Source organism: Nyctibius grandis, chromosome 5 (genome assembly GCF_013368605.1).
Source record: "Nyctibius grandis isolate bNycGra1 chromosome 5, bNycGra1.pri, whole genome shotgun sequence".
Taxonomy (NCBI): domain Eukaryota; kingdom Metazoa; phylum Chordata; class Aves; order Nyctibiiformes; family Nyctibiidae; genus Nyctibius; species Nyctibius grandis.
This window is the reverse complement of record NC_090662.1, coordinates 36,288,164-36,315,683: the sequence shown is the minus strand read 5'-3', so window position 1 is coordinate 36,315,683 and position 27,520 is coordinate 36,288,164. Positions and strand designations below refer to the sequence as shown.

The following is a 27,520-nucleotide window of genomic DNA, read 5'->3' as shown; positions in this document are numbered from 1 at the left end:
AATTAGAAAATTAAAATAAGCATATAAATAAATAAAGGAATCATATCCTCATTTTCATGCATCAGTTCAACCATTTTGATTCACGCTTTTGTACCTTTGCTCCTGTTTCCAGTGTGACATCTTGAGTCTCGTGAAAACTCAATGAAAGTAACAGGTTAATTCTTACAGTGTGGGCAAACAGATTAAAAATCCTCACCTTGGCTTCTGCTGTACTCTGAAAACTGATCTGTGTGTACCTTGCAACGGTCTTTCATATCTGGGAAGCCTTTACCAGACCTGCAAAGCAAGTCCCAGTCATTCTTCTTTCTTGCTGACAATTCATCTTTGACGGCAAGAGCCCTGTCCTTTGTTCTTTCCAATAAAATTCCGTGTTTTGAAGTCTAAGCTTTTCTAAATGTATGTAGACAAATATCAAGGTCTGTTAAATAAAATCCTAAGGTGGTTGTTGAAATAAAATATTTTGTGGAAGAGAAGAAAATCTCTCCCTCGGAGAATGACAGTCCTTTGTATTTTTTCTACCCCCAAAAGCTTCAAAATCATATTGCAAAACAAACTAGATGCTGCCATTTAGAGTGGAGTTCTTAGCAGACCATGGTTGACTTGGAAGTAGGTATTTATTTAAATAGCTGTACTTGTTATTGCTATTAATTATTTGTACTAATGTACCTTTAAAACCCTGCTGTTATTGGGACATTTTCTCAGTCCCAATAAAGTTCTCTCTAACAGAACTAGATTGTTCCACAGGAAAGACAGTACTTGTTCTTGCCAGGGCAACACCCTAAATTTCTTATCTGTCAAGTTTGATTGTGATAAGTCCACTGTTCCTTTATAACTCTACAAAATATCTATACTAGATCTCTGCAGCTAATGAAAACAAGGTCATTGATAATAATATATCAAAAACAAGAATTCGTCAATGCAAGCTGGTATTTCTCTCTCAGGTTTTCAAGAGCTTGAAAAAAATGAAGAACACCAAGAACAGGTTTTGTAAAATTCATTAAGCATTTTGTCTTAATGCTATTTAACCTATTCCAGGCATTTCTGAGATTCTTGATAATGAAATGAATCACATTTAAAGATGTGCCTATTTGTTTTCTGTGCCATTGAAATTGCAGAATTGTACTTTGCGTTATGCAAGTTTGATGCTAATAGGCAACAATTAAAAATGAAATATTTTTTTAAACTGTACTTTCTGATTCTTGGTTTCCATACAAAGGTAGTGGTAGACAAAGGAAAAGGAAAAAAAAAAGTGAGTTGGCTGACATATGAGTAAGATGAAAGTATAGCAGCTCTCCTACAGCCCCATATAGACAAACGCACCTGGTTGTGCAAGCACGTGAAATCTGAGTCTAATGTCTGGAAAGGTCCCCCTGAAGACAATAGGAGTGTTAACATAGATATAATACATACATTTTTTTTTTTTGTATTATCAGTGACTCTAAGTCTTTCCCTCACTGATGTAGTTCCCAAACAAAAAAGGACTTGTCCCATTAACAGTTGGTATGAACTGCAGCTTACTGTTTTTCTGTGACTGGGTTGGAACATCAACAGATGCACTCTGGAGAAATTAGCTATGACAAAGCAGAATCTGTGAACAAACATCTGCTCAGCTACTTTTTACATTTTTAATTATTTCAAATCTTGAACTGACTTTAGACGTGAAGTACTCTATTGTTTCGGAATGCACAATGGGTAATAGTAACTTCTGGCAGCCTTGAGAGACAAGGGCGTGATGTTAGGTGTACATAGGTTTCTATTTAAAGTTGTCTTTTGACAATTTCCAACTCTATTGGTAGCACCTGATTTTTTTTAGTTTAGTTTTTGATTAAATACTATTTGATAATGAATGTTGAGAGTGAATATATAACAAATTTGGAAAGCCAATTTGCATAACTGACTTTAATCAAGATTTCCAAAAACGTGTTTACCGTGCTGTCTGTCTTAAAAACCGCTTGTGGAGCTAATGCTAAGGACTTAGCTTAAGAACATTAAGTAGAGTTCTCTGTAGTGTTTCTGATTATGCCAACTAATGCTGTCATTCTGGCTGAAGTGAGGGAGGAAGATGATGGGTCTCAGAAGAGAGATGGGAGGATGGGCAGATTCCTTATACGGGGACAAAAATGGGTGGAGGAAAAGTTGGGAGCGTGAAACCCTGTTCAGTTTCTGTACTGGACCTAGATGCAGGTGCTTTGAAAGGACTGAGATCTAACAACAGCTATAGATGTGGTGCTCCATCTGTGCACTAATCCACTCCTGGGAATGTCTAAACACATTAGACTGGCCTGTGCCATTATGTAAATAAGGCATATGTGATTTTTGCTGTAATATCCAAGTTAACAAGGGGCTGCCATTTGTAGGGGAAGTGAAGGCACTTAGATATGGGAGGACAGTACATACAGTGTGATGGAGCTACATGATGCCAGGTCACAAGAAGTTGTGCCTTCTCCAGGGAGGTGCGTGCAGCAAAGTCATGGTGCAGAATTTCTAGCTGAAGTGTCTGTGGAAATTGTTCTGGGCCAAGGAGAGTCTGGCTGAGAATGGGAGCATCAGCAGGGTCCCCGATAATCACTCAGATATGGGTGTGGTCTGTGGGTGCTGAAATAATGTGGCAAATTTTTAGAGCAGAAGCTGTTTGGAACCTCTGTGGCTGGGGAGCATGGAAATGTCACTTCCAAGTTATTTTCACCCAAATAAATGCCAGATTTGCTGTTTTGCGGTGAACTTAGTAGTTTTGCTGTTTGCATAGGATGTTTTTTAGTGCTGTCAAATGAAACACTGTCAAAATCTCTGAAGGTGCTGCCTTTTACTGAATACGCTCACATGATCTGTGTCCACAAGGCTGCAGAAAGCAACCGTCTCACTAGTCATGTGCAAAATTGTGTCTTTGAAAGTTATGCATAATTGGTGCACACCATTTTTTCATGGCAAATCTGGGCAAAAAGGTGGGTAGTATCCCAAAATGCTTTATTTCTGCCACCTCACCCTGTTTGAAATCTCTGTGGAGCAGAGTAACAGTTAACTGTGTGTAAGGGCTGTTGCAGGAGTAGGTATCCTCCCTTCTCACATCCATGGGTGGTCTTAACTTACAACACGGCAATGGAGAACGCAACCTGCTTTTTATATAGTAAATTAATGCTGATGGGTGATAACTGTTTACCTCTCATAGATTTAAAATAGTGACTCAAAAGTGTGCAGATCTTTACCTGTTCTTCATTACTTTCAGAAATTCCCAACACTCAGTCCTAATCAGTTAATCGGATTTAATCTTGCATACGGATCCATGTGACTTGTGGCTTTCTGATGGGTGTATGTGCAAGTTTGGGCATGTCATGAAGTATAAGGTGGTTTAGGGAGGTGTCTGTTTATTTTTCTACACTGCACCATTTTTCTCTTAACAAAGTTTTCAGAAAAGCACCTTTTAGAGTTAGCCCAGCAGTCCAGCTGAGAGAAGGTGGAACTGAAGCAGAAATTTCCCTGTCATTAGTAACTGTCAGCATTTGATAAAATATCTTTTACCTTTACGAAGATACAACTATGTCACTACTGTTGCAAATAGTTTACATAAGGAGTCCATCAGATAATGACTAATCCCATTTTTATGAGGACTAAGTGGGCATGCAGTGTTTGCACTGGAGTTCTTTTGGTCTTGCAGACAGTTGTTCTATTTATAAACCTTTAATATAATTGTAATACAGTGGTCATGTAATTAATATTAACCTTAATTACTTTTCTTCTCTTGGTGCCCTCTAAGGCTTTTGTCATGGTATTTGATTTTATTGTTTTGACATTTTGCTGTGAAAGTTGTTTGAGTATCAGGTGGCCGACATAATTAATTCAGCATAAAATGGATGGGCATTTTGATTGCATTAGGCATGCTCAAGTTTTCAAAATCCTATTTTTAGAGTTCAAAATATTCCAGTTCTGTTTGACAAGCAGAATATGGCCCATTGCTCTAAAGCCAAAATTGTGCATGTCTGTCAGTAGAAACATTTTGTGTACCATATTTAACCAAGCTAAAGTTGCAGTGTGGGTAGCAATAATGCCATTGTTAAGAGAAGCTGACATCCAGCACATTGTCCACGTTGGGTCTTTGCTTAACTGGAGACAGCCACGTGCTCGCTTTGTACAATGTGATGTCCAATGGTTTTGGTCCGTTGGGAACTCTTTCCCAGACTCCCTGTCCTGCAGCCTACTTTAAAAGTTTTACTTCATCTATCAGGTGTATTTGCCTCACCTGGACTACTATCAACAGAGTTTTTAGTCACATTTTGATGTGCTTTTTCAGTGTTCAGATTGCTTTTTTAGTGTTCAAGGATGCCTCAAGGAGCCCTCATTCTAGGGATCGGATGAATTCTACAGAAGACTTCCCAGCAAGAACACATGAGATAGATAAATTACGTCATTTCCCCATAGTAGTTTATAGAAATATAGGAAACATGAGAAACAGGTGAAAGAATTTATGATTTTAGATTGACTCCTTGCCAATGTGACTAAACAGCCCATTAGTGTTGTTGGAGGTGGTTTACACCACAGATGCTCTTAAATGATCGCAGAAGTGCTGTGGAATGACTTCATGTTTTCAATGTAATAGAGACATTTGGCTTTTCCAGCTAACAAGAAGTAAGATACAAATAGTAATTGTTTCCTTATCATTAGGAAATTTCAAATCAGATTTTCTTTTTTTTCACCTGAGGAAACTGAAACATATATGTGCAGCTTTTCAACAGTGATTGACCGGAAAAATTAGCAATATATTTTCCAGATTGAAAACTGGAATAATTTTGAATTGTTGAGGCAGACAGCATGAAAAGAAGCAAGTCTTTAGCCTCACTTGACTGCAGTAACAGAGGAGCTTGTGCTCTCCAGAAAATGAGCAAAGAAGAAGTAACGCCCGAATCCCTGCAAAAATAAATGAGAAAGTGGTGAGAGCAATGCCTAGTAATGGCGTTGCAGTCAAGAGAGAGAAATTGAGGAAAGGTGACCATTATCTCTGTGTGTACTTCTAAGGATAAAGCCACACAGAGGTTTTGCACTATGTAAGCTGGCAAAGTAGGATTAAGGGGACTTACACAATGCCTAAGCCTTGATGTCTGAACAGTGGAAAATATAATCAAGGAGATTCCAAGGAGGAAGTTGGAAAATTAAATGAATGAGACAGGAGTTTTTCTTGTATGCTAATTTTTGGTGCTTCCCCCCGCCCCCCAAACCAGCATATGTGAACAAAGAGTGCAGCAACATAGACTTAATTACCAGATTTAAATTGTACATTCATAATTACTAACAAATTTCACAAAATTTCAAGTCACATCTGCCACTCATTGGGCAATTATGAATACAAGAAAATAAAGTGGTTTGAGGAGTTCACCAATGTCCTAAACTTTATGCTTTCCCTTGGTGATAAATCTGAATCAAAATCAGCTTAGATACCACAGGCAAGTGTACATGCATTCCTCAGAGAAAGGCATACGCAATCTAAATAGCAAAGGTGATAAATAGAGAAGTGAGAAAATGTCTTAAATGACATCCTGTGAACTCAGAGAAAGGACGGCCGAAGTTAGCTGGGTCATGGATTTTGCGTGGACATTTTAAGAAATGCAGATGGGAAGTGTCATTTTGAGGCCAGTGGGAAGAAAAAAGAATTGTGAAAGAGAAGTGATGGTTTGACAAACTTGATAATTCACTGAATGAACACAACAGCCAGTGAGCTCCTGAAAGATTCCTTTTGCTGGATGAGTATGGAGAAGATGCCATGTCATCACACTGTGTTAAATCATACTATAGAGGATAGTTGTATTATCACTACACCTGCATAAATTAGTAGTGGGGATATAAGCAGACCTTGCTAATAATTTTTTAGACCCTGTACTGGTGCCTATCATTGTAATATTTGATCACCTTCTGTATACAAATATATCAAAAGTAGTCAAACTTCCTATCAGGTTTTGTAGACTTCCTGTTTCATCTTCTTAGAAAACTGTGCTTTGAATAACATACGTTGTTTTAGGTACTGGGGGGATGTGGAAGTCTGATGGCAAGAGGAAATGGTTGATGTAATTCAGCTGTAGATGAAATCCTACATAGGCAATAACTATCATGTTCTGGAACAACTAATCATCAGGTAATTTCTTGACTGTGACTCAGTCTGTCGAATGAAAGGACTTAGGAAGATGAAAGATGATATGTTTCCCCAGAGAGATACCAATCACAAACTAATCACAGTATCCTGCGAAGCATCGAGCCAAACAGAAATTAAATCTTTGCTGGACTTTCCAATTACACAGTTCTAGTCCAGATGTTCATGTTGTTGAAATATCTTTATTTCTGAAGGAAAATAAAGACATGAAACACCACCATCATGGGATATGTATTGGCTGTGACAGTTGCTGGCAGGAGGGAGGAGAAATGTTCTGTTCCACACTGCCTGGGACATGGGTCTTAGGAGCAAAGTGGGGCAGAAGAAAGTTAGTAGCTTTGTCTTACTAGAAATATTTCCAAGTGTGCTCAATGCTTGCCTGACTAAACAGCCTTAGAGTTTTTAGAGGCGTTTGGTGGCCTAATGAAAATCTGCCCTTTGCTGTCTGGCAGGATGCCTCCTCTGTGGGCACCAGAAGAAGAGTGGGCTGACGAGAAGGGGAAAGAGACAAAAGCATTTATAGGAGTATAGGAGAAGAAAAGACAGTGTGCCGTGGCAGACTTAGACCATTGCTAAAACCACTGGTGTCTGTCTTCTTAAGTAAACAGGGAACCAATGCTGCTAGTGTAGGTGAAGTGCCCATGTGTTTTTTGTAAGCGCACTAGCGTAGGCGAGAAGAGAAAAACTAAGTGACAGTGCTCTGAATTAGAGCTTCAGAGTGGACCTTAGTTGTTGCTGCTTTTTAATGGAAGGAACTGCCCAAGTATGGTGGAATCCATCAGGTTTTAGAGAACACTAATAGGAAAGAAATAATCCAAGTAAAGTTGATTTTGATGATTTCAAGAAGAAATGTCCCTTTCGAATGTAGTCATTGAGAACAGCAGTCAATCACAGAATCACAGAATGTTAGGGATTGGAAGGGACCTCGAAAGATCATCTAGTCCAATCCCCCTGCCGGAGCAGGATTACCTAGACCATATCACACAGGAACACGTCCAGGTGGGTTTTGAATGTCTCCAGAGAAGGAGACTCCACAACCTCTCAGGGCAGCCTGTTCCAGTGTTCGGTCACCCTCACCGTAAAGAAGTTTTTCCTCATATTTATGCAGAACCTCCTGTGTTCCAGCTTGCACCCATTGCCCCTTGTCCTGTCAATGGATGTCACTGAGAAGAGCCTGGCTCCATCCTCATGACACTTGCCCTTTACATATTTATAAACATTAATGAGGTCACCCCTCAGTCTCCTCTTCTCTAAGCTAAAGAGACCCAGCTCCCTCAGCGTCTCCTCATAAGGGAGATGTTCCACCCCCTTAATCATCTTCGTGGCTCTGCGCTGGACTCTCTCTAGCAGTTCCCTGTCCTTCTTGAACTGAGGGGCCCAGAACTGGACACAATACTCCAGATGCGGCCTCACCAGGGCAGAGTAGAGGGGGAGGAGACCCTCTCTTGACCTGCTAACCACACCCCTTCTAATACAGCCCAGGATGCCATTGGCCTTCTTGGCCACAAGGGCACATTGCTGGCTCCTGGTCATCCTGCTGTCCACTAGGACCCCCAGGTCCCTTTCCCCTACGCTGCTCTCCAACAGGTCTGCCCCCAACTTGTACTGGTACATAGAGTTGTTCTTGCCCAGATGCAGGACTCTACACTTGCCCTTGTTATATTTCATTAAATTCCTCCCCGCCCAACTCTCCAGCCTGTCCAGGTCTCTCTGAATGGCTACGCAGCCTTCCGGTGCGTCAGCCACTCCTCCCAGTTTTGTGTCATCAGCGAACTTGCTGACAGTGCACTCTATTCCCTCATCCAAGTCATTAATGAATATATTGAATAGAACTGGTCCCAGTACCGACCCTTGAGGGACTCCGCTAGACACAGGCCTCCAACTGGACTCTGTCCCATTGACCACCACTCTCTGGCTTCTTTCCTTCAGCCAATTCACAGTCCACCTCACTACCCGATCATCCAGACCACACTTCCTCAGCTTAGCTGTGAGGATGCTGTGGGAGACCGTGTCAAACGCCTTACTGAAATCAAGATAGACCACATCCACAGCTTTACCATCATGTATCCACCGGGTTATGTCCTCATAAAAGGCTATCAAGTTGGTTGAGCATGACTTCCCCTTGGTGAAGCCATGTTGAGTGCCCCTAATGATCCCCCTATCCTTGATGTGCCTAGAGACAGCACCAAGAACAAGTTGTTCCATCACCTTTCCGGGGATGGAGGTGAGGCTGACCGGTCTATAGTTCCCCAGGTCCTCCTTCTTGCCCTTTTTGAAGACTGGAGTGACATTTGCTTTCCTCCAGTCCTCAGGCACCTCTCCCATTGCCCACGACTTAGCAAAGATGATGGAGAGTGGCCTAGCAATGACTTCCGCCAGCTCCCTCAGCACCCGCGGGTGCATCCCATCAGGGCCCATGGATTTATGGACGTCCAGATTGCTTAATTGGTCCCTGACCCAGCCCTCATCTACCAAGACAGATTCCTCCTCTATCCTGACTTCTTCTGGGGCCTCAGGGGTCCGGGGCTCCTCAGGACAGCCTCCAGCAGTATAGACAGAGGCAAAGAAGGCATTCAGTAACTCCGCCTTCTTTTTATCCTCTGTCTCCAGGGCCCCCACCTCATTCATTAGTGGGCCTACATTGCCTCTAGTGTTGGCTTTACCTGCAATGTATTTGAAGAAGCCCTTTCTGTTGTCCTTGACCTCTCTTGCAAGGTTTAATTCCAAGGAGGCCTTAGCTTTCCTAGTTGCCTCCCTACATCCTCTGACAACAGACTTATATTCCTCCCAAGTGGCCAGCCCCTCCTTCCACGATCTGTACACCCTTTTCTTCCACTTGAGTTTGCCCAGCAGTTCCCTGTTTAACCATGCAGGTCTCCTGGTACCCTTCCTTGACTTCCTACGTGCTGGGATGCTCTGATCTTGAGCTCGGAAGAAGCAGTCCTTGAATGCTAACCAACTATCTTGGGCCCCCTTACCTTCTAGTACCCTGTCCCATGGGATTCCCCCTAGCAATTGCTTGAAAAGGCCAAAGTTGGCCCTCCTGAAGTCCAGGGTTGTGATTCTGCTAGCTATTCTGTTCCTGCCACATGAGATCCTGAACTCTACCGTCTCATGGTCGCTACAACCAAGGCTGCCCTCAACCTTCACCGCTTCAACCAGACCCTCCTTGTTAGTGAGGATAAGATGCAGCAGCGCTCCTCTCCTAGTTGGCTCATCCACCATTTGCATCAGCAAGTTATCATCAATGCACTGGAGGAACCTCCTGGACTGAGGATGGCTGGCTGAGTAGGCCTCCCAGCAAATATCAGGGTAGTTGAAATCCCCCATGACAACCAGACCCTGTAATTGCGAGACTGCTCTCAGCTGCCTGTAGAAGGCCTCATCATCGTCCTCATCCTGATCCGGTGGCCTGTAATAGACACCCACAACAGTATCACCCCTGCCAGCCTGCCCCTTAATTCGCACCCACAAACTCTCAACTCGCTCCTGATCCGCCCCTGGACAGAACTCAATACATTCTAGCTGCTCACTCACATAAAGAGCAACTCCACCACCTCTCCTTAGTGGCCTGTCTTTCCTGAACAGGACATGCTTGGGCTTGTGTTCAGATTATTCAGTTTAATGGGTTTTCAATTTAGTTTCAGTTTAGTTTTTCAATTAGTCATTTATTGTTTGTTGTTTTTTCTCTCTTTTCTTAAACGTAGTTTGATCACCCTATATAGGCAGGTCTCTGATACCTGAGGGCTTTATAACCTTGCTGACAAAGCCACAGCAAAATCCAGTAGCTGGAAATGTTTATTTAGGGGAATTCAATGAATGAGATGTAATTTTCTTAGCTCCATAATGGCCAGGTGTTGTGGTTGTGGAGGTGGGGATGTGAGCACTGCTTGAAATTTCTGGGACCCACACAAGCAAGTGTCTTGAAACATGCACTCTGCTGCCACTGTCTAGCCTTTGAGAAGCAATCTTTGGGTGTATGAAGACACACGGGAAAGAGGCAAGGGCTGTCTGGTTAGTGCCATCTCTCACAGCCCCAGAATTTGTAATTTTTTCTTTTTTCCAAGGCTTTATGGAGAAGAGTTGATTTTCTTGCTGAAAGCAAGTGTTTGCTATACTGCATTACGATGATTTCGTATGCCAAGACTTCAGAAGGCTGTTGGTGGAATCAAGAAATAACTTCATGATTTCACACTAGGCTGGATGTGTTCTTTTGATGGTTTTTCTGTGTACATTATTTTCTAAGTTACTTTGAAGAATCAGAGGTTTGTCACCATTGATAAGGAGACTGGGTTCAGTGGACTGTGCTTTGAGGTAGTATGGATACTTTTTTTTTTTTAAGATGCGTGGGTGGTCTCATTCATATGTCAAGAGTATTTTGGCTTCAGGAGAGTGTTTTCTTCCAAGACAGAATGACAGTGATCTTGATGTCATTTGCCTTTCCTGTGAACAGGCACAGTCTGCCTGTTGGAAACATGAGGGTGTATTATCAGTCCATTGCCATTGCGTGGTCCTCAGGCATCGCTATACTTCGTTTTTTCCTGTCACGTTGTCGTTCTTAGAAGCTTGAAATGTGTGGGGCAAGGGAAAGGGCTTAATATACGAGTATTTCAGTTTAGTGTCATGGCCTGTAATATGTAGGAGGTGATATATATGACTGGATGATTGCCTTGTCCTGTCTGGATTCCAGATCTGCTAGTCCCCGGTAAAGATTTATATAGATTTTTTTTTCACATACTTCCTTCTAGAAGAGCTTGTTTTCTGGTAGACGAAAGAGGCACTGTATTGAGCTCTTGTGACTCTCTGTGACCTTTCTTTGTGGATGTTGTACAAACTTTCTCCTTCTGTTAGCCCTAGGACTCTCCCCTGCACTCTCTCCTGTGGCTCTTCTCTGTACTTTCTTTAGTAAGTCTGACTGCAAACTCTGCCATTCATGGGATTTGGAGTGTTGCAATGTGCTGTGATATTACTTCTTGAAAGTGCCGTGCAGGCTTATATCACTCAAGATACTTTATATTTTATAAGATATTATAACTCTCTTTTTGGAATTTGAAAAAAACTTTTTTGTCAATGTGCCCATCACTTCTTTTTCAACATCAGTTCCAAGAGTTGACTTTTTACATGCTGACAATGTAATAAGAAGTTTGTAAAATCAGGGAGCTGCAAGTTAAAAAAACAAGTAAAGGAGAATTGAAAATAACAGCAGTAATGGTAATTAATATAGGTCACGCATCAGAAACTCTTGTACTTTTAGATATTTTAAAATTGTCTACAGATTGTAGTCTGTTTAAACAGAATACATAAATCTCTCTGTGAATGAATTGTAGTATAATTGATTTACATCTCCAAATCAATGATTAGCAAATTAGACCTCTAACATGTAACCTAGAACTTGAAAGTGGTAACCTACTCCTGTTATTTCATGATTATGCTTACTTGATGAGCCTTGACTGTGTGCTAAGCAACAGAGACATCTGATTTTATAGAAAATCAGCTGTTACATTACTTAGCCTTTATACTTAGCATAATGTAATTGCAGTAATGGACCTATTTAAAAAAAAAAAAGTAAGACAGTTTTCTGTGAAGATATTTTATGTAACCCTTAAATACCGAATAGGAACTTTAGTGAGCAATCCAGTATGAGCTGTGTCAGCATGCTGCTGCAACACCCGGTACTGCCAGGGCGCAGGAGTGGCACCAGACCAGGTTGTGGTATTACAAACACTGAGCCGGGGGGGTCATTGTGTTATTTGATCATCAGAGACTTGATCCTACTTCTGTTGGGGGAAAAAAAAAGACAGTCACTGAAGGCTAGTTCCTATACAATAAAATTCATATACTCTAATATACTTCAGCAATAATGGTGAATAACCAGATAATCAAGATACAAATACATAAATACCTGTGTGGGGTGATGAAACATCAAAGGGCTGTGATAACAAATAAATATGTGGCTTCAGTGATCACCCTCCATCACACAATGTTCCTCTTCAAGAAACTGATTATCTATTAACGCCGCTGGCACTGCTCTCATGGCTCTGTTTTCCTTGTCGCCCCTGAGCTGTGTTACAGGCAGTCATTGCTTCCTTGGCATGACCTGAGACATGTCTCTTCTGCCCTCTCAGTAGCCCTCAGTACTCTATATTGCTTCAACATCCTTCACTTTCTACTTATGTGTGTTTTTCCAGTTCTTTTGTGTTTTTTTTTCCTCTATTTTTTTTTCTTATGATATCCAGACTCCTACAGGTGGGTTTAGAATATTTTTGCAGCTGATGCAATCTTTTCATTTTGAAATGCAGTTACCTTTAAGAAAATATATCAGTTCTATAAGCAGTGTACTAACACTTTTCTACAAAATCATTGTGGATTTTCTTTTTTTTTTTATTTTCTCCTGAAGCGGTGTGCATATTTGAAGGCAGAACCTACTTTGAAGGACAAAGAGAAACTGTGTATTCAAGCTCAGGGGACTGTGTTCTGTTTGAGTGCAAGGTAAGAATACTGTTGATGGAAAAAAATTTCTTGCATGTTAGAAATATCAAAGTCCCACTGAAAGAAACTGTTGAAATACAGACAGGTCTGCTTTAGGAAGTGGCAACAGAAAAGGCATCTAAGAGGTCCTGTTTATTTTGTCTTACTGAGTTCCACATCAAATTTTGCAAATAAATTTACTTTGCATAAAATATTTTTACTTTACTTTTGCAAATAAATTTTATTTTCCTTCTTAAGTCTCGTATCCATCATCAGTAATAAAAAAACACCAGACTACCCTATGGTTCCATTGACATGTGCAATGTTACTGTTCAAAGTGATGTGCTCAGATATGAGAGATGCATGAACACAATGGGGGCATAATTTGGAATTCAGGATAATTCTTAGTGGAAAAACTAGATGAAAAAGAAGGAAAAGAGCTGGCACACCAGGTGTCTGGCTGTATTTCTAGTGATGGAAATTGGGTAGGGTCATTGTTTTATTTGTAAACAGAACCCACCTGATGCTGAGTCAGTCTTGTCCTGCTGCATGGACAGAGTTGCTCTTCAGGGCACAAATGCACTTTAAGGGCAAAATATACCCCAGGGACAGCTGCAGGTTGAGAATTACACAAACTGCTGCAGTGGGTCCCGCGTTACCTCTCAGGGGAAGAGATGGGGAGGAATTCCCTCTGGTTAGAGAGCTGCGTGCTGCGGGTTGGAGCTGAAAACCTGAGTGTACATTTCTAGGGCAGAGAAAGAGAGGGGAGAAGCTCCTCTGGCCATGCTGCAGCTATCTATTGGACCAGTTTCTGGAAATCTCAAAACATTTTCATATAGTTGTGAAAAAGTGTGTTTTACAAAGTAGAACTGGGGACCATTGCCTTACTGCTGTTGATTTTAATCTTTGTGAGCTTAATTCCTGCACTAGGTGCTTTGAAACCCTTTTGAGAAAGGAAAGAAGAAGCTGACCAGAAATAATTTTGGATTCAGTCGTCTGCTTTTCAGAGCTGCGAGCTCATATTTTCAACGTGACACCTGGGACATGAATTCTGTGATTAGTCAATGGATATAATTAACTACCATCAAAAGTTATGTGATGTTGCCTTACGTTTCTTGGAGCTGGCAACTGCGATACTGTATGAACAAAATGCATCTGTTGGCTAGTCTGTATTTTGTTGATTGTACTTGTTTGCTAGTGGGCTGCTTGACTGTCCTGGTAGCAGCAACTTTGGCTGATTCAAATGCTGCTTTTTCAAGGACTGAAGTACATACAGTTTCTGCTGAACAGCCGTGTGAATTGTAATTCAGAGCAGACAATCCGTATACTATAAACTGTGTTGGTCAGTTAGGAAGTCATAGGTGGGCACTACTTTATTACTACCAGAGTTCTCATAAAAGGATATAATTAATGACTCCAGCTCAAAAGAGACTTAACAGGAATGGCACAAGTACTGATTTCATGCTTGAAGGCTTGTGTCGATGTTATCAAGGCAATGTAGGGAATTTCTTCTTTTTGTTTCCATGTAATTCTAAACATAATTTTTTGTTTTGTTTGGCTGCTGCGGTTGTGTCTGCTACAGGCATGCACTTCTCTGTTTGAATATTATGAAACAACTGAATGAAAAATTCTCTTCCAAAATAGAACTTATAAAAGAATTAAATGTAATCCAGACTAGTCGAATTGATATTATTCCTAGCAAAGGGTTTTTTTCTTTATTTTGTGGGATTGCTGGGTTTTACTTGTTCTGATGTACACCACCTCTGTGTCTGGTTTAATTTTCTGTGTTATCAGGTTAGGGTTGGGTTCTGTGTCAGGATTGCTTAAGGTAAAGTTTGAGCAGTAATTTTGATATTGGCCATTGTGTTCATGTTTCATCTTTATATTTCATACTTGAAGATGATTTAAAATTAAATGCTAGATTCATAATAATAACATATGCAATGGCATATGCATGATTTTAGGCACTTTTCTTGCATGGGAACTACAGGGTCCTGAGTTCAGTGAGCCCATATTTTAACCAGATTGCTGATTTTAAGGCAGATGCCTCTCAAGAACATGTTGTTGTTGTTTGACTTGTTTTCTGTCTTTGTCATATCATGACTAGAGCACTGCAAGACACATTAATTAAGGCCCAAGGGATACTGAAGGTGGTACATCTGCGGTAGCCAGATTACTAAGGCAGGCATTTCATGTGTTCATACTGCAATGATTGCGTGTGACCTGCACTAAGTGCCTGAAGATATTCAGATACCATCTTGGCATTGGGTGTTTCCAGACGCCTGATCCAAGCTTACCTGAGAAATCCTCTTTTTCCTAATAGGGAATCAGTGCCTGTTTGCTTCAGTGTTACTACCACAGTGCTGAGATCAGAGATGTTCAAGTTTGATTTTACTTGCTGTATAAATAACAAACTGCTTTAGAGTATTCATTAGGAGGACCCTTGACTCTGGAATCTGCTGCCTCAATTTTTGAGAAATAATTGTTACTGTTTCAGGCATAATTTCAGGAGAAACTTCTGAGGCAAGTTGCTTGACAGCTAAGATAAGAGAAGAATGAGAGCTGTTTCCACACTTTTGCTTGCTTGAAAAAGTTTGAGTATAAGGGAGTTCCTGATGCTTTTATTGTGCTTTGTTGTCCTTTCAAATGGTTTTTGAAGGTACCTGGAGTTTGACATAGGCAGTTTTTTTGTTTGCACATCATAATGCCAAAACTCCAAAAAAGTTACCATTTATCTTTTGTTTCTTCTCTCACAATATTAACCAATTGCCTCAATTTAACAGGACCACAAAATGCAGCGTATTCCAAAAGACAGTTGTACAGCTTTGAACTGCCCAGAATCTCAACAAATCCCCTTATCTCACAGTTGTTGCAAAATCTGTAAAGGTAAGGTAATAGCGGGATATATATAAACTCAGTGTAATTTTCCGTTCTTATAGGTTGTATGGACTTTTTTCTTATAATTTTGAATAGGACACTCCTATGCATGATAATCACTATAGATCTTGGGAAGCTGAATAGATAACATCTGCATCGTGACATCTGAAAATTGTTTGCAAAATGTCTAATAGTGTAAATTCTGTGAAACATGTTTGCTGGCACTTGTGTTTTTCATTCTAGCCAAAAGTGGGTGAAAGGTCAAAGAAATAATATACGTAATTAGTGATTTTCTACCCTTCACCCATTCCGGTGTCCAAACAAAATGAGATTGGAGAAATGTCTGTGTTCCCCAGCATCTCTCTGAGATGCTTTGAAATGTCTCTTTCAGAGAACTGTTTGTGCTATGCAGTTGTTTGAAGACTGGAGTAATGTGTTTACCTGTTTGGGGTTGTCATCTGCATCTAGAAGCAGAAGCTTTGGGGAATACTTTTGTATGCTACGTACCTTTGTGTGTTACACCCAGACGGATCCTTACAAAAGGGGAGAGGTGCATGAAGTATTCTGTGTCTTGAGCCCACTCTTTTGATCTGAACTAATACCAGTATCTTCAAAGCTATGAGCAATTGCATCTTCAAGTGGCTACGTTTCTTTCTTCTATAGCTAAATAATGATAAATTGATACCAGGCATGAAAGAAGATGTTAGACTCTTGGGCTGATTTTAGGTATACTTCAGTGAAGAGTGCAGCTATACTTGTTTCTGTGCTACTCAGTGCAAACACGAAGGATATGATTAATGGCATCAAGCAGGGAGATAAGAAAGTAGAAGAAAAGAACTTAAGAGAAGTTGATAAGTGTTGAAGTCTATCACAGTCAAAAAGGATTTTTTTAATGGCAATTTTCTATAAAATCTTCAGTGGCTTGGAGAAAAGAATTCTGTGTTTCTTCTACCTGGTATAGCTAGAAAATTTTAATATATGTCAGATGAGTGCTTTCTGAACATTTTCAATCCTACCTGGCCCATGCTAGCTTGGCCTTTCATGAGCTGTGGAGCTTATTCTTTAAACAAGAAGCTGCTGTATGCTATTATTCAGCAGCATGTATTTTGTTTATTAATACAGCTGATAGGTAAGTGTTAAGAATCTTAAGAAAAACAAAAAATCTGTAAAAAAGCTGTCACCCTTTTTGGATAACATGTACATTTTTACTTATTTAATGCCAAAGTCTGATACAGCCAATCCAGACCAGGAAATCAAAAAATAAGACTACTGCTTTGTCATTAACTCAGGCTTCAATGAGGAAAACAACAAAAAGGCAGAGTAGATGTCTCCATGGCCAGAGATTGCTGTTGAAACACACTCTTCTGCTGTCATCAATGAGTACTGAAGACCCTCTAACGCTAGTAAAACTGTAGAGCTTTTCGCTTCTTAATGTTCTATGTTAGATAACAGCACTGTGGTAACTACAGTGAATTACAGTATTTAAGTAACACTACCTAAGCATATATCTCTAGGTTACAGGGAGGCAATCCACAGCAAGAAAGAGAGAGAAAGAAAAACATCTGCCTCTCACAGTAGGACTGTAATGTTTGCATCGTGACCATGTCACTGGGTCTCAGTACTAAAACATTCTGCCTTTACAGGCTCTTCTGTTTCTCTGCTCTTGGTTTGTGTTGCTTCACACTGTTCATGAGCTGCCCAAGTGGAAAACACCTTTCTGACCTGAACTCCAGGCAGACTCTGCTGTTGTCCTGCTTGAAGTGCTCGTTTACGTTAGCTTCTGTGAAGTTAGGAGTAGAAGCTCTTTCATAGCAAAATATGAAACAGAAGCCAGGTGGAGTGATAAAAACAATAATCTTTACTGCCAACAAATACTTGTTTGTTATTTTGTAAGAGGCCTGTCTTGCAGCCTGATTGCCACTTGCATTCTGGAGCTGTTGCTGTTACACCAGTCCTGGTCCCCTGAGCCTGACCCACATTCCCCAGTTCTCCCGTGGGAGGTTTTGAGAGAAGAAAGTAGTTAATGGAAAACACCAATGAAGTACTGTTACTTGTTCAATTCTAATGCTTCAGTTAAAGAAGAAAACTTTAAACAAATGAAATTATTGAAAAACCAATGAAGGAGACAAGCTCCACACATTCATAGACAGAGGTGGAAGTTGTGGAAGCTTCAAGTCAGTTCATAGAATCATAGGAAGGTTTCAGTTGGAAGAAACCTTAAAGATCATCCAGTTCCAACCCTCCTGCCACGGGCAGAGACACCTTCCACTAGACCAAGTTGCTCAAAGCCCCAACCAACCTGGCCTTGAACACTGCAAGGGAGGGGACAGCCACAACTTCTCTGGGCAACCTGTTTGAGTGTCTCACCACTCTCACAGTCAAGAATGTCTTCCTAATATCTGATCTAAATCTACCCTCTTTCAGTTTAAAACCATTACCCCTTATCCTATTGCTACATGCCCTTGTAAAAATTCCCTCTTTAGAGGCCCCCTTCAGGTACTTCAGTTACTACAACCAGCTTGAATTCAGCATAATAAAGGATGCTTTAATGGTGTTCAGCAACATAGCAGCATTAGATTTCATGAGAGCAAACAGAAGGCATTTTGAAAAAAGCTACTGCGTTGAAAGGTTCAATCTAAATTTTCCAGCCTGGAAAAGAACTTCAGAATCTTAAAAATTTTTAATTAAGATTCAGTGGAAAACGGTCACACTCGGGAAAAATGGAAGGGAAAAAATAGGAAAATAGGAAGTAAGGATGGCTGATTTAAAAAATAAATGTCTCTGAAATAGAAAGGATGATGCAATCAGGGAAGAGTATTCAGGCAGTGGAGCTTGAAAGGAAGAGATAAAGGGAAGAGAAAAGCAAAACAAGTCAATGTTAATCAAAGACTTTCAGTTAAATGTGGAAGGATTTTATAAATACACCTGGGAACAAAAAGTGCTAGGAAAAAAAGTAATACCACTAGTAAATGAGCTACTGAGTGTCTAAGCTATTGAGCTCTTTTATAAATGTCCAAACAAAAATGAAAAAATGAAGAAAAATATATAATTAAGAAATGTCCTGTAAAAGTACTTAACAATGACAAAGAGATAGTAAGGGGATTTAAGCAAGCCTCCTATCCAGCCGCCTTAGATCAATGCCATAACCTGAAATTGAATTGAAGACCTAGAGACAGTCTGTTCTTGTGGTCTTTACTACTCCTTTCATCCATTTCATGCTTGGTGCAATTTATTTTTCTATAGCTCATGGATAATAGAAAGGTATTCTTTGACCTAACTGAAAAAAAGATAGGACTGTCTTTGACAGGGATGTTTTATAATCCCTGGATTCTTTTTAACCCTCAATCATATTTGTTTCTGTACAGGCCATGACTTTTGCACTGAAGGACATAACTGTATGGAGCATTCTGTCTGCCGAAACCTAGATGACAGAGCTGTCTGTAGCTGCCGAGATGGCTTCCGAGCCCTTCGGGAGGACAATGCCTACTGTGAAGGTAGTACCTTGTAAAGATGCTGTGTAAATTACTGTGGGAAGGATGTATTGATTTGTGAGTTATCAAAGGGATAGGCCTATTAAATGCAATGAATTAGATATGTAGCATATTAATCACCTAAAATATTTATCTCTCCAATTAAGTTCTTAAAACAAGACAAAAATCTGATCAGTGTCAAAGTGGCAAGTTAGTATGGCTGAGGTCTTGAATTAGAAACATGCTTCCATAAGAAAGTTTTCCTTTTTTTTTCATGGTCTTCAGTTATTCAGGCAAGCTAAGAGTAAACGATTTGAGTAACATGTTAGCATAACATTTAGTTTGTCTTTTCACTGCTGCCTGTTCCCATTCTCTCTCCCCAGGAAGTACGTAAATGCTATAGACTAGTATTGTTAATCATACTGAGTAATGTTTTATTATTTGAGATGCTCTTTTGGTATCAGGGAGCAACAAGCTACTTAATCGGAAGAGAAGCCTCTATAATTTGTGTCTTTACAATCTAGCGTAATCCTGTGAAACAAAACCATCCCCACTACAGCAGCGAGAGCCAAAGTCGTCTGCACAATCTCTTAGCTTTTGTGCTAACTCTTGCTCTTCCTCATGAAAACCCTCATTCTGCAAACACATAATACTAGTGTACTGTCAGCCCATTCTTACCATGAAGCTTATGTGTTGGCAGCAGGATGGCCTTTGACTAATAAGCAGTTTTAGGTTCAGATTTAGCATGCTAAATTGAAAGTTAAGCATCTGTGAGTAGGGTCTAAGGTACTCTGTGGTCCCACCTAATACCTGGATTGTTCCCTGATGATGCATAATTAAATGGGATGAATCAAGGCCTTTTAAGACTGTTCCTTTTGATGAACTCTGCAAAAGTTGATGCCTACAACTTACTTAATTTAGTAGCTACATTAACGTCAGTGGGAATGCTCATCTGTAGATTTGGATTTGAGAATTCATGACTGTTTTCAGGAAAGGAGTATATGATTGGCGAATCCCATCCCGGCCTTCCTTCCCTCCCCGTGTTCCCCTGCAGAATAGGTATGAGGTGCTGGAACCTGAGCATCTTCCTGAGCGTCAGGAAGACACGAATCTAGGCGAAGGACCTTCTAAGGAGCTACGTAAACAGAAGCACCAACTAGAAGGGTTGCAACCAGCTCCAAAAAGGAGAAAAGTAGTTGTTGTAGGTGACTTCCTGCTAAGGGGAACGGAGGGCCCCTTATGCAGGCCAGACCCAACTCACAGGGAAGTCTGCTGTCTCCCTGGGGCTCGGGTAAGGGACGTTGCCAGGAGGCTTCCTGAACTGGTGAGGCCCTCTGACTACTACCCGCTATTAGTATTCCAGGTGGGTAGGGATGAGATTGAAGGGAGAAGTCCCAGGGCAATCAAAAGGGACTTCAGGGCCCTGGGGCGTTTGGTGAAGCGGGTAGGTGCACAGGTTATAAACACTTCAATTCCTTCAGTGTTTGGTAAAAATAGGGAAAGGACTATAAAAATACAACAGATTAATACGTGACTAAGAGACTGGTGCCATAGGTGGGATTTTGGGTTCTTTGACCATGGGGCGGCTTTCATGGCACTGGGCCTGCTTATGCCGGATGGGGAACAGCTGAGTCAGAAGAGGAAAAGGGTAATGGCCCAGAAGCTGGCAGGGCTGATCAAGAGGTCTTTAAACTAGGTTTGATGAGGGAGGGGGATAAGACCAGGGCAGCCACAAATGAACCTAGGGGGGACAGGCCTGCGTAGGGGGCAAGACCGTTAGCCCAGATGAAGTGTGTTTACACCAATGCACGCAGTATGGGCAACAAACAGGAAGAGCTAGAAACCACTGTACAGCAGGAAGGTTATGATGTAGTTGCCATCACAGAAACGTGGTGGGATGACTCTCATGACTGGAGTGCAGCTATGGATGGCTATAAGCTCTTTAAGAGGGACAGGCGAAGCAGGAGAGGTGGTGGGGTAGCGTTGTATGTTAGGGAGTGCTTGGACAGTGTCGAAATTGAGGAAGATGATGAGGATGACAAGGTTGAATGTCTATGGGTAAAGATCAGGGGGAAGGTCGGCAGGGCGGACATTACGGTGGGAGTCTGTTATAGACCACCCAACCAGGATGAGCAGGTGGATGAGGTGTTTTACAAGCGGCTGTCAGAAGCCGCCTGGTCACCGGCCCTTGTACTCGTGGGTGACTTCAACTTGCTGGATGTCTGCTGGAAATACAACATGGCAGAGAGGAAGCAATCTAAGAGGTTCCTAGGATGTGTGGAGGACAACTTCCTCATGCAAGTGGTAAATGAGCCGACTAGAGGAGGGGCCCTGCTTGACCTGTTGTTTGTGAACAGAGAAGGACTAGTGGGAGATGTGAGGGTCAGTGGCCATCTTGGGAATAGTGACCATGAAATGTTAGAGTTTTCGATAGTGGGGGAAGTAAGGAGGGGCAAGAGCAAAACTTCTGCCTTAGATTTCCGGCGGGCAGACTTTAGCCTGTTTAAGAGGTTGGTGGACAGAGTCCCTTGGGAGTCGGTCCTGAAGGGCAAAGGAGTCCAGGAAGGCTGGACGTGCTTTAAAAAGGAATTGCTAAATATTCAGGAGCAGGCTGTCCCAGTCTGTAGGAAGGCAAGCCGTCGGGGAAAAAGACCGGCCTGGTTAAACAGAGAACTTAGGCTAGAACTTAAGGAAAAAAAGAGAGCCTATTTGCTCTGGAAGAAGGGTTGGGTAACTTGGGAGGTCTATAGGGATGTTGCCAGGTCGTGTAGCGAGAAGATTAGAAGGGCCAAAGTTCAATTAGAGCTTGATTTGGCTGCTACAGTCAAAGATAACAAAAAAAGTTTCTACAAATACATCAACAGCAAAAGGAGGGTCAAGGAGAGCCTCCACCACTTGCTGAATGAGGAGGGTAGTGTAGTGTCAGGGGATGAGGAAAAGGCAGAGGTGCTCAATGCCTTCTTTGCCTCGGTCTTTAATGTTAAGACTGGTTGTCCTCAGGAGACTCGGCCCCCAGAACCTGGAGTTAGGGACGGGGGGCTGTGTGAACCTCCCGCAACCCAGGAGGAGACGGTTAGTGACCTGCTGTGCCAATTGGACACCCACAAGGCTATGGGCCCGGATGGGATTAACCCCAGAGTAATGAAGGAACTGGCAAATGAACTTGCCAAACCACTCTCGATTATCTGCCAGCAGTCCTGGTTAACTGGAGAAGTTCCAGCTGACTGGAAATTAGCAAATGTAACACCCATCTACAAGAAGGGTCAGAAGGATGATCCAGGGAACTATAGGCCTGTCAGCCTGACCTTGGTGCCAGGCAAGGTGATGGAACAGATCATCCTGAGTGCCATTACACGGCACATGCAGGACAATCGGGGCATCGGGGCCAGCCAACATGGATTCATGAAAGGCAAGTCCTGCTTGACCAACTTGATCTCCTTCTATGACCAAGTGACCCGCTTAGTAGATGAGGGCAGGGCTGTGGATGTAGTCTATCTAGACTTCAGTAAGGCATTCGACACTGTCTCCCACAGCATCCTCCTAGACAAACTGGCTGCCTGGGGCTTGGATAGGTAGACTCTTCGATGGATTAAAAACTGGCTGGATGGCAGAGCCCAGAGAGTGGTGGTGAATGGGGCAAAGTCCAACTGGCGCCCGGTCACTAGCGGTGTTCCCCAGGGCTCAGTTCTGGGGCCAGTGCTGTTCAATATCTTTATAGAAGATCTAGACATAGGGCTTGAATGCACCCTCAGTAAATTTGCAGATGACACCAAGCTGGGTGGGAGTGTCGATCTGCTAGAGGGTAGGAAGGCTCTACAGAGGGATCTGCATAGGTTAGATAGATGGGCCAAGACCAACAGCATGAGGTTCAACAAGAACAAGTGCCGGGTCTTACACTTCGGCCACAACAACCCCATGAAGCGCTACCTTCTGGGGGAAGAGTGGTTAGAAAGCAGCCCAGCGGAAAGAGACCTGGGGGTGCTGATCGACAGCCAGCTAAACATGAGCCAGCAGTGTGCCCAGGTGGCCAAGAAGGCCAATGGCATCCTGGCCTCCATTAAGAATAGTGTAGCCAGCCGGTCTAGGGAAGTGATTGTCCTTCTGTACTCGGCACTGGTGAGGCCGCATCTTGAGTACTGTGTTCAGTTCTGGGTCCCGCACTTCAAGAAAGATGTTGAGGTGTTGGAGCGAGTCCAGAGGAGGGCAACCAAGTTGGTGAAGGGTCTGGAGGGTCTGACCTATGAGGAACGGCTGAGGGAGCTGGGGTTGTTTAGCCTGGAGAAGAGGAGGCTCTGAGGTGACCTTATTGCAGTCTACAACTACCTGAAGGGAGGTTGTAGTGGAGTGGGAGTTGGCCTCTTCTCCCGGGCAACTAGCGATAAGACAAGAGGACACAGCCTCAAGCTTCGCCAGGGAAGGTTCAGGTTGGACATTAGGAAGCATTTCTTCTCAGAAAGGGTCATTAGACATTGGAGCAGGCTGCCCAGGGAGGTGGTGGAGTCACCATCTCTGGATGTGTTTAAGAAAAGACTGGACATGGCACTTAGTGCCATGGTCTAGTTGCCATGGTGGTGTCAGGGCAATGGTTGGACTCGATGATCCCTGAGGTCTCTTCCAACCTGATTGATTCTGTGATTCTGTGATTCCTCAATCAATTCTGTGATTAATTCAGCTTTGCATACCTCTCTGCTTAATGTTTATGGTAAGCCTTCTGATGGAAGCCTGTTTTGAGAAGTAGAGCTAAAAATCATGCAGAAACAAATCCCTTGCCTCTCATTATGTCCCAGCAGGCATCTGACATCAGGACCTGCTGTATAGTTTGTTCTGTGTTGCAGCACCAGCCACTTTTTATCCTATAGTCCCTGGAGACTATGTTGAGGCTTAGGCCTCAACACAGATCAACAGATCCGCAGATCTGTGTTTCTGGGAACTCATCAGCCATTTCCTTTTTGAGGGGGTCACTGGAGCAGTGGAGTTATGATGAAATCAGGTGTCTTAAGAAGGTTTCTTCTGCAGTTCCATTGTTACTCTGCTGAAGGAAAGCAGGAAAACAAGTTATGCTCTCTTAGTGATCTCCACATCACTCAAATAAGAGTCTGTTGCTACGTGTGGAACTTGCCAGGCATGCCATAAGGAAAAAACAAAAGAACCTTTTTGATCAGAATTGGTGGTGAAATGTTTAGATGAGGACACATTAGATTATCATATGTGAGACTGATGCAATCATATTGTAAGTGTTTTTACCAGTTTGTGCGGTATCTGGATTCAGTATGATGATTCTTTGAGAAGCTTTCTTGGCCCGATTGCTTCTGTATGTGCAAATGACATTGTTTCTAGATGGTAATTATCAATCTGCTTAAGCGCTTTCAAAAAAATTACATAAGTGAATAAATGTTTGTGACATGTTATTTACATAAAAATAATAATTGTATTACTATGTTTGGAAGCATTAAATCCTGTTGTAAAAACGCATATGATTTAGGGCCCGATGGAGTAACACTTGCTCACACTGAAGACAGCAGGAGTAAGTCCCATTAGGAAGATGTGCCCATGTGAGCAAAGCTCATGAGATTAGGTCCCTGCCCGATGAGGTTCTCCCAGCCAAGGGCGAAGCTAACTCAGCGGGCAAAACAGCCTGGCTTTGCTGCCAGTTATGTGCCATAGCTGCAGCGTAGGCACCACACTTGAACTATGCACACTTGGTGAACGGGCCCAGACTTGGCCTTGGCTGGCCATCCTGGCTGAGTGTGGAGGTCCTATGCTGGAAGGAGGGGAAATAAGGTCACAGATTGAAACTTTAGGATTGTTTTTGTGGAAGAGGAGGGGCAGGAGACTGAAATATCCATGTTTCTTTAGAGTTGTTCTTTTAGTATTGTATCCCTTTTTCCAGCCCAAATGTCTCTTTGAGCACCGAGTTTTTCATTTCTGGAAAGAGACTCTTAACTTAACATTAAACAATGTAATAGCAAAGGGCACAATAGCAATAGTGTAACACCAAGTCTTTTCAGAGTCCTATCCCTCATCTTGAAAGGCTGAAATGGTCTCAACCTCCCTTTCTCAGCACATACCCTTTCTTCACTGTGCCATTATTGTGGCTTTAATTACGAGCAATGCCAAGTGTAGAAGTGTTGAGTTAACACAAAGCCTTTCAGAGGCAGCTTTTTTTAATGGCTGGAGCCCATGGGTATGATAGCTGTTTCTGTGTTCGCACTTCACAAACTTCAGATATACTGCAAAATTGGATGTCATTGATTCTGTGTTAGAGCCAAACTTCACTAAGTACAATCCTGATTTCTGCCTCAGCACTGTCAAAATTCAAAGAATAAACAGAAGTAATGATGCTCCCATTGGCAGAACTTCTCCTTAAGGCAGAAGAACAAAAATAAAAATATTCAAAGCTGGTTTCAGCGTGGGTCTGGAAAAGCTGCATAAATTTCATCTGAATGATGGAAGAGTTTGGCTTCAGTCCTAGAAAGAACTGGTGCTTTTCCAAAGCTGTGTGATGTCTCTAGATACTGTTATAGTGGATACCTTTCTGTTTTATGATAATAATATTTGTTAATATTTATGTCACATTTAGCTTTCCCTTGGAGGACTGTTAAAAGCAATAGTTAAAGAGTTGGGATTTCTTCATTTACATGCTGTAAGCCTTATTCCAAGTACTCTGAAATCTATTTTCTGCCTCAGGTTATTATGCAGTTTGAGATACCTTATGGGCAGGTTGAGTATGGATTATGCTGTGCTGTCCAGGTGTAGGTGCTTTTGGATATAGCATCCTTGGTGTATTACCGTTAACATCCCTAACATTAACGTTTTACAAAAACAGATGTTCTGATGAAGTGTAATTAGTTTTTCCCAAAGCAGCACCTGCAGTGCTCTCAAACTGACGAACACCCTCCAGGGTGTATTTCAAATAGTGTTCAATGCCCACAACATTTCTGGGGGTGGAGTTGTGGTGAAGAAGTTTTTAAGGATAAAGTTTTTGACTCTTGGCTATCAGGATATTCTGATGCATCTAGGGGAGTGAAATATACCCATATTTCAAATAAGATGGGTTTGCAAATAGTCTGCTGATGGCAGCTTTAGGTGTTCTTCTCAGATGCTTGAACCTAAGCTGTTTTCATGCACCATGTCACGCACTTTGGGCAATCCTCAAAAGATGTGTTTGGGAGGAGGCATTACTTGTACCCTTTGGAGACTGCGCTTGGAAGGGTTACTTGAAGTCTGAGTTTCTGATTTAATAATAGTGCTCAACTATCTCCATGCAAAATCTGATTTCACTTTGGAAATGTTGCCAAGGGTTGCTGATTAAATAGAGAGGAGAGTAGGCTCAAGGAAGAAGACAGGAGAATGCAGTAATCTTTTGTAAGCACCAGAACTGAACATGATCTGAGAAAAACAGGTTATTTGCTTCTTTATCAAGAGGATTTTGCCTGACGCAGAGGCCGTTTTACATCATGTACTGCTTTTGTCTGGGACGGAGTTAATTTTCTTCATAGCAGCGTGTATGGTGCTGTATTTTAGATCTGTGATGAGAACAGTGTTGATAACATGGGGATGTTTTAGCTATCGCTGAACAGTGCTTGCACAGTGTCAAGGCCATCTCTGTTTCTCTCTTCCCCTGCAGCCAGTGGGCTGGGGGTGAGCGAGCGGTTTGGAGGAGACGCAGCTGGGACAGCTGACCCCAGCTGACCAAAGGGATATCCTAGACCATATGGCATCATGCTCAGCAGTAAAAATGGGGGTACTCTTTCTAAGGTGGCCATTGCTTGAAGACTGGCTGGGCACCAGTCTGCTGGTGGGAGCTGGAGAGTGATTGCCTTTGAATCACTTTTTTTCCCCTTTTCCCACTTCATTTATTAAATGGTCTTTATCTCGCCCCATGAGTTTTTTCTGACTTTTGCTCTTCCACCAGCAGCTGGTGGGTGCTGAATTGCTGGCCAGGGTCAATCCTCCACAAATCACAAATTTATGTTATGGGTGTGTGGACCATAATATTTATTTTCTGATATTTGGGAATTTAGTTGTAAAGTTGCACAGTACACAACCTAGCTAACTTATCTTAACAATTTGGGGTTATTTAATATTATTAAACAATTTTTTGTGAAACCATTTTCCATTTTTATTCTAATTTATCCTTTTTTCCTCAGTAACTCTCCTAGTTTCTCTGCTGTTGCCATGTTTGTCCCAGTTTCAAGTGCAGCACCTGAATTGAGACCAAAGACTGAGTGACTTTGTCTACATTTGAGAATTGCATCAGCTTCACTGATTATTGTCCCTTGAGGGGAGAAGGTCTTCAGTTTAGAAACCTGCTTTTGAATAAGCTGGCTTGATTTGAGTCATCATCAGTGGAGGGAAGCAGACAGTCTTAGAGGATGAATTGTCTCTTTCCAGAGTAGATGTCTGAAGCACGTTGGAAGCGCCACTTGGTTGGACCTCATCAGGTTTCCCGTAGCTCAGAGTTGTATGTTCTCGTTCTGGTTGGAAAGATTTACTAATTTATCCCTGTGTTTGGGTAAAAATACTAATGCATTATTCAACTCTCTTCCCAAACAGCAAAAATATTACATTT

General features: G+C 42.0%; 1 protein-coding gene across 1 annotated transcript in view; it reads left to right on the top strand.

The window, feature by feature from the left end:
• Positions 1-27,520, top strand: part of NELL2 (neural EGFL like 2) — a 160,950-nt gene that overhangs the window by 56,048 nt on the left and 77,382 nt on the right. Inside the window, exons 9-11 of the mRNA XM_068401726.1 lie at positions 12,531-12,622; positions 15,385-15,487; positions 18,844-18,972. Coding sequence (XP_068257827.1) covers positions 12,531-12,622; positions 15,385-15,487; positions 18,844-18,972 — 324 coding nt within the window. The remainder of the gene's footprint in view (positions 1-12,530; positions 12,623-15,384; positions 15,488-18,843; positions 18,973-27,520) is intronic.